This window comes from Triticum aestivum, chromosome 7B, assembly GCF_018294505.1.
Source record: "Triticum aestivum cultivar Chinese Spring chromosome 7B, IWGSC CS RefSeq v2.1, whole genome shotgun sequence".
NCBI lineage: Eukaryota > Viridiplantae > Streptophyta > Magnoliopsida > Poales > Poaceae > Triticum > Triticum aestivum.
In genome coordinates, this window is record NC_057813.1 from 89655282 (window position 1) to 89663360 (window position 8079).

The window sequence follows — 8079 nt, forward strand, 5'->3', positions numbered from 1 at the left end:
GAGAGCTACTCAGATGTCCAAATGCTCTGAAGTTTGGCATGAATATCATGCATTCACACATCTTTCACCACAAAAAAAATCAGATTTTCTTGAATTTTTCTAGTATTTTAAACGAATTCACTATTCACTCCCGAGCTCATTTGAGCCTGAGAGCCAAAATGATGCCTCCTTCTATTGTTTTAGACAAAATATGAAATCACTAATTAAGGAGTACTATTTGCAAAGATCACTGCTACCCATCACGTTGCGACAAGTGTCACACTACGTCCAACCTGGAAGTTTTCCTCTTTGTAGATCCGTTTAATCAAAACGTTTTAACTCTCAAACCGTGCGTCCATATCTTGAACCATTTTCATCGTTGAATTTTGTACGTCGAGATCTTCAAAACTAGATCACATGTGATAGGTTTCGACGAACTTTTTTTTCACGATAAAACTGGACAAAAAAACGAACCGGGAGCACGTTTTTTCTGTTTTCAAGAGGCATGACCGTGACTCTCGCGGAAGCAAATCCATGCCTCCATGAAAAGTAAATTTGTGCCTCTCACGGAAGGAAAGAAAAAATAAAAAAAAATGTTTTTTTCCTTTTCCAAGAGGCACGATTGTGCCTCTGCGGTAAGCAACTTTGTGCCTCCATGAGAAGTAAATTTGTGCCTTTCACGGAAGAAAAAAGAAAAAAAAACTGTCTTTCCCCATTCTGATGCCTCTCGCGGAAGCAAATCCATGCCTCCATGAGAAGTAAATTGTGCCTCTCGCGAGAAAAAAGATAATACATTTTTTCCCTTTTCGAGAGCCACGACCGTGCCTCTCGCGGAAGTAAATCCGTGCCTTTCACAAAAGAAAATAAAAAAAATTCCTCATATATTTTTGATTTTTGGGTCCAAATCCTAATTGAAAACGAGGGAAAACCGAAAAGCTATAAAAACCAAAAAAATCATATAAAAATCGAAAATGCGTATATAAAAAAAAATCAGAGGAAGCGTCCAGAGCGCGATACATAGCGGCGGCTGAGGGGCGCGCTCCCAGCCCACCCCAAGTGACTCTTACGGTGGCTCGCGAATGGGACCTCCTATACGGTGCCTTTAGCGCTCACGTGCCACGCTGATGGGCCGGCCCAAGAATCCAAGCAAGCTGTTCTCAAACACATGAAAAATTAGTTTCTCAAAAAAAAAAGATTAGTGGGATTTGAACTACCCACCAGAGCGCTGATGGCTGCAGGTCATAAACACCAGGTCAAGCTCATTTCGTTGACTACACACTAGGAAATACTAGTATTATTTGACTGCTTTAGATAACTTATATACCTAGTATAAATTATTTTGAAAAGAAAGTATAAATTTGGAAAAGAATTCTAAAAAATAATGAAAACAACCACGAATTTGAAAAGAATGTTCATACAAATTGGAAAAAGTTTGTGGAAATGGAAAAAAAATCATTGGTACTAAAAAAGTTCAACAAATTTGAAAAAAAAGTTCATCAATTTTGGAAAACAATTTGTCGACTTCCAAAAAAGTTCATCAATTTTGAATTAATTTTTTTAAATAGTTCATCAAATTTGAAAAAAATCTCATGAATTTTGAAAATTTTCATGGTGTTTAGAAAAAATCTCATAAATTTTAAAATGTTCATTAGATTTGAAAAAAAAATCATCGAATAGAGAAAAGTTCATCGATTTATTAAAAAAAGTTAACCAAAATATTAAAATGTTGTTGATTTCGTAAAAAAGGTAATCGAATTTCAAAAAAAATCATCAATTTTTTTAAAAAGGTTTGATTTGAAAACAAATCATGAATTTTAAGAAAAGAAAAAAGGAAACAAAAATAGAAAAGAAAAAAAATGGAAAACGTAGGGGGGAGGGTGTTTTCTCTGCATAGAAAGGTGAAAAAAAGAAGTAGGTATTTAGAAGCGTCAAGGTGGCGTAGTAGTTAGTGTAGTCGACACTGAAGGGAGAGATCGCTGGTTCAATCCAGGGCGATCGCACTATTCGCACCTTTTTATGAGTCATAGAATGGGTCGGCCCAGATCTGAGGCGTAGTGTGCTCCGATTTGCAATTTGAACTGCAACCGGCGCCTGAAGCGCCAAATAGGGTTTTCCCTGATAAGTGCCACACGTGTTTCACGGAGGAATACATTTTTTAATGACAACTTTAGTTGTGAAGCATGGCAACTTTCTGTTTGGATGGCAAGTTTCAGTTTTTTTTGTTTTTTATTGTAATCTTAGTTATAATGGCGGGATGTTGCAATTTTTTCCTTCTACCCATGATGCAGAGGTGGCGGAACTGATGGCATGCCGGAGGGCTCTGCCGCTGGCGAATGAACTATATGTTCAGAGGATCATTCTCGAGATAAACTCACAAGTGGTGGAGAGAAAGCTCGTGAATGAAGAGAAGGACTTCTCGGCCAACGGGCAACTAGTGGAGGAGATAAAAGTGTTACTTGGATCATTTTCAGACTTTAGGGTTGCTTGGTTGCGACGCTTTGCAAATAATGTCGCACACGTCCTAGCTAGGGAGGGTTGCTTTAAATCTTTATGTAAAACTTGGCTCCATGTGTCTCCCGAGTGTGTTAGCTCGGAGATCATCTCTGAAGGGGCGTTAAACATTGAATAGAATGACAACTTTTTCCCCTAAAAGAAAAGTTATAAAAACGTTTGAACGGTGTTACTTCGTGCCACACATATGACACCTAAATGCATTCGAGGGCCCAGAAACTTCTTAGCGCCGCGACGAAGAGCCAGAAGGCCCAGAAGGGACTTATTCGGTCTCTTAGTTTGTGGATCACAGTGGTAAGGCCTACTGTCCGCGGCCCACTGGACTGCTAATATACAAAACAGAAATCATTTCTTGCCCTCTCCAGCGTCGCGCGACGATCCATCCACCGAAAGCCCACACGAAAGAACGAGCACGCGCGAGGATGGCGGGCACAACCACCACCGGCGGCGGCGGCGGGGGAGCGGCTCAGGGGGGTCGCCGGGCGCTGGGGCTGCTGGCGAGCGCGGCGAAGCGGAAGGACGGGTTCGTGCAGCTGCTGCTGATGTCGGGCATCCTCATGATGAGCCTGCGGTCCCTGAGCCAGAAGCACCGCGTCCGCGACCTCGCCAACGACGCCGCCGAGCTCAGCCTCGAGCAGGAGCACATCTCCCACCGCATGCGCGAGCTTCGGGACGAGCTCGACCGCGAGGCCGGCGCCGACCCCTCGGGCGCGTTCGCCTCCCACCTCCGACGCATCTTCGCCGCTCACCCTCCCACCCCCGCCGCCGCCCCCGCCCCCGCCACCGACGACCACTAGCTCCCTCGTCTCCGTTCAGATCGTGGCGGCGCGCCTTGTTCTTCGACGGCTTCGTCCCTGTTTACTCTTTGTGATCTCGGTTCTTGCCTTGTGTAGATGCTTCTGAACCATGGCCGTGCACGCCATGTGTTTGTGGAAATGCCGGGAAGGGGCTGCCGGATTGTATCGAACCGGAAACCACCCACATTTTGTTACCTACTCACAGCGCGCCACATTGTGCTGCACTTGGATGGATTAATTTTGCACTTTTCTCTATATATCAATAATTTTGTTGAGTTGGTTGTTGATGCTCTCTATATGCTTGAAGAATTAGATGCCACAGCCGGCTATGGTGATGCTGAAACAAAAGTAGAATCACGTAGGTGTCCAGTTGCATTCAAATTTCGTGGACTGCATTTGAATGCCATACGTGTACCTGGAGTTATATGGACTGATGGTGACTGATCCTGCTTGACTCAAGGTCACCACAAGAATGCCAGACTTAACTGCGCATTAGTTGCTCACCCCAAGTGTAACGCAGATGATGTCTAATGTCTGAAAGCCATAAAGAGCTCCGGGAAATACAGCACTGATAGCTTTCTCAAGAAAAGTTTTGAGAGTTGTGGCTCGTTCGTGTCACCGTCATGCCGAGTGAGGTTACCACCACTTAACCGCCGCTCGTTGCTCCCCAAACCTCAAATCCCCCGCTCCCATGGCCGAGTGCGCTCGCAAAAATCGAGAGCATTTTTTTGCATACCCATCTTGCAGTGCTGTGCCATGGTTTGAGCAATTGGGCACTGCTTGGTCAATTCACATTTGCCGGTCGAGCTTCTGGAAACCATCAGTTCTGAATCAGTAGTTATCTGACCTTCTCCGTTTGGGATTTGGCTTTGGGTGTTATCAGGTGAGGAAGCTACAGAAGGTGTTTGCGAGAGAGGAGAAGAGGCGGAAGGAGCTGCCGCTAGAGCCGAAGCAGAAAGCATCCTATGAGATACCGCAGAAGCTGCATGATTTGGGAGCAAACAGCAACACCACCGAACCGTAAGGTAGTATCGCCTTGCTCTGTTGACAACTTGGAATACTGATGCTAAGCTGGAATTGTCATCAGGTGCACTTGGAATGTTCGAGTGTTGCACTCTCATAGCCAGTATTAACACGTGGATTTTGTACCCCTCTGCGACATGTAGTCATTGGTTTGCATTGTTTTTGTGGATGGCGTGCTCGTGCATCTGGCCTAATCTGCCATTTGAATTACCAGGCGCTTTGTTGGCCGGGGCATGGGTCATCTCATGGTTCCAAATTCAGATGAGTTTGAAGTGTGCATTCGACACATCTGAGAAGCAGCACAATTTTCGGGTTAAAGAAATAACATAATTTGGCTTCTTCATTTTCCTTTTCCATTTGTAGCATTTGCATCTGTTCTACTCCCTTTACTAACTTCATATATAAGCAGCAGATTTTGACACAGCATTTGGATTTCTATCAGTGCAGCTTCTTTTTCATCTAGAGACTTCTTAGTTCTTACTATGCTCTATGAATTAACCCTTGGTCAGAAAATGATGACAGGATGGTGCCATGATCTGTCAACAATTCAGAAAAGTTAGGCGTCTTTTGATGTTGCTTCATATTGTCAACTGCTGCTGTCATTTCATTTTCTTGCGCAGTTTATATATATTGTCACGTATATAGCATTTACCAATTTATTTAGTTTTGGAAATGACTGAAGACGATTTGGATTTCTTCTGGAATGATTTTAAAAAATGATGTAAGAAATATTTGAGTGACTGCTTTTTGTACGTATTGATGTTGCAGAAGAAGGGATAGGATAAAGGTCCATCCGATTATGGTGGTGCTGCTATTCGATGGGGCTTAACACATCATAAAGAAAGTGCTGCTGATTGCTGTGAAGCTTGCATAGCCAAGAGGGCCCAGCCTGGAGCACTAAAATGCAATATATGGTTTATTATCCATCAGAGTATGGATGCCACTCATCTGATAAATATGAGCATAAGCATCAAGAGTGCTGGTTGAAACGGTATTACCCAGTCGATGTTTCTGTATATATTTAACCATTGGAACTCTAGTTTTGTCTTGTGCATCTCTGGTGATGTTTGTTCAGAAAATGGTACTGAGGCATCTTTCCTTGAAAGCACTTCAGCCTGATTTGTTTTGCATAATTGGTTCAAATTTCCGAGGCTTTTTTTTTCCTTTTCAACATTTAGAAATAGGAGAAAAAACTTCTACTCCTCGTTGAAGGTTATCCATATGAGATTGTATCATAAAACATGGCACCTGCCTGTAACTCGGTTGTCAAGTGGAAAGAGTGGACAGTGCATGTTCAACAGCAGCTGATAAGGCACGCTTGTTCTATGAGATGGTCAATACGATCACTTTATCTTACATGTCATTGGAGCTAGAACCTAAAATTTTAGAAGATTTAACTGTCTGCACAGTATTGCAACATGTAGAAGCTTTTATGCTTTAGCATATTACTTTGCTACCTTTAACTTGCAGAGACTTCGATACTGTGTTCTCGATGTAGATCCAATTTTAATTGCTTGCCAGAGAAAAGGATGCGATGCAACATTTGAAGTCGATGTGTTCCCTCTTATTGTTGACTCTCACAAAGTAATTTGATGTGCTGGTTTGAGGTTGCAGGCTGATCGTCCTAAATTGAACTTCAAAGACCGTTATTCCGAGTCGTACGGAGATTCTCGTCTTTCTACTCCCATTTTTGTGCCATGGATGTCAGGCGTCGCTGGTGCAAGAGCTGCTTAGGGCCTACAAATGCTCAATATGATCACCTTATCCTGTACATTTTTACACACTCACAGTAGCATTTGTTTTCCTTTACTTATTATCCTTAAGATTATTCGGTAGCTCAAGTTTGTCGGGTTTTGGAAGGACTACTGCTGGTTAAAATCCTTCTTAGAGCAGGAAAAAAAAAGGAACACATGATTCAAGTTTATTCTTGTGTTTCTCCATTCTTTTGGAGGTAGAGATAGTCTGAGAGTGTGGCCAGCCTGTGGATTCATCAGTGCTATATTTTCCGAAAATGCACTTTGGTGCCCGAGCACCATGTAGCTCGATATCCTGAGCGCTTAGTTCCCTCGTGATCTGTTTCTCCTGTGTATTCCAAGCCTGTAGACGGTCAATTAATTCCCGGAAGTACTGTATTTTCGGATATGTGCTGTCGGTCGTGGCCCAGCCTATTCATTGCAGTTTCTGTTTGTTTGGTACGATTGCTGCAGGGGGCATGTATCAAAACATGTGTTAACTTAGTACTGATTAACAATCAGCGTATTAGGACAAGCGTAATTAGGATTTAGCACTAAATATCATTGCAAAGTGGACAAAAGTATCTCGTGTCCGTCACCAAAACAGATTTGCAGAATCAAGAAGGTTGTACATTTTTTGCGGCGAGAACAAGATTATACTGGATTACAAAATATTCTACAATAGTAATTGCAGATGATGATTAAGTTTATGTCATGGACAGAAGTTCTTCCGTGTACAACTAATGATTCATCAAGAGATGCATAATAATATCTCACATGATGTTTATTAATTTCCTCGGTCTCACGGTATAAGAGAGTTACATTATTGTGCACAAATACATATTTTTTTGCTTTTTAAATTACCCAAAAAATCACTTACGGATATCATATGTACGAATCCACAACATGATCAAGGAATTTTGGCTAGGGAATGCTTCCCAGAAGATCAACATTATCATTCATGATGATTGTAACCCCTTGATTCAATAACGAAATGTTTTTTTCCCGGAAGAGAAAATTCCACTTGATAAAAAAAATGGTGACGACTTACACAAGATGGCCATGAACGATTGCATTGGCAAGAAAATTTGGCTGAACAAAATTGGTTGAACACATACGTGAAGTGAGAGCAAATGCTTTCTCTTTTTCTTTTTTTTTCTTTTTTTTTGCCGGTGAGAGCAAATGCTTTCAGATGGGAGAAACCATAAACGAAAATATAAACAGGTGCTTAGATCCGGTGATCATGAAAACATACAATTTGGACAAAATCGACAACCATACACAACAGATCGACGGAGAATGACGCGAGGCCACTGCCGCTGGAGCTCAAATGGTCAAACACCAAACGTGTCCGGATCTCATGTTCGTTAGCGCTGGTTTCAGCAACGTTCAGTAATGACGAGAGAGAGGGAGGTGACCGCAAAAGGAATCAGAGAGAGGCTACACGCTTGACAGTTGTTATCAACTTAACATGGGCCATCACGATCCACGAAGCCATTTCTGTCCGCGGGCACATGCAACCCAGGCGTATAAAGTGCAACGGCACCGCTGTAAATGGATGTATTCCTTCGGTATTGCCAGCCAATATGCATCTCAACGCTCTAGCGGAAGTCCAGATTCCGAGCTACATGGTGCCCGGGCGCCAAAACGCCTTACTTTGTTGATGGATGTAAACCACCTGTTATCTTTTCTATGTCACTAACCTCCTAGGGTTTGGAAAAGCATATGAGCATATGATACATAGCCAGTTGATTTAGAAAGTCATATTTATATGACATGTAGCCAGTTGATTTAAGAAGTCATATTTGTTGCATACATGCAGAAGTCATGTAACCTGTTTTTATTGTAAACCAGTAACGTAAATTTTCGATTCTGTTTAATGAATTGTCTGAGTTCTTGGGCCTTGCCCTTTGGGTTTTCGAATGAACTGCTATCATAGCCTTATTTTTACGACTAAGTTACATAGTATCACAATTGTTTTGCAGGGACTAGAAGTAGATATGATTTGGTTCATTGTTTCCGTTGTATGGTTTATT

At 42.2% G+C, this 8079-nt stretch overlaps 1 protein-coding gene and 1 pseudogene across 1 annotated transcript; both read left to right on the plus strand.

The window, feature by feature from the left end:
- The first annotated feature begins 2843 nt into the window (after positions 1-2843).
- LOC123159018 (uncharacterized) lies at positions 2844-3583 on the plus strand. Its single transcript, XM_044576820.1, has one exon. It carries the CDS (start codon positions 2913-2915, stop codon positions 3285-3287), a length of 375 nt encoding a protein of 124 aa, XP_044432755.1. The 5' UTR covers positions 2844-2912; the 3' UTR covers positions 3288-3583.
- A 327-nt stretch (positions 3584-3910) lies between these two features.
- LOC123157709 (uncharacterized) lies at positions 3911-6044 on the plus strand (annotated as a pseudogene).
- Positions 6045-8079: the final 2035 nt, after the last annotated feature.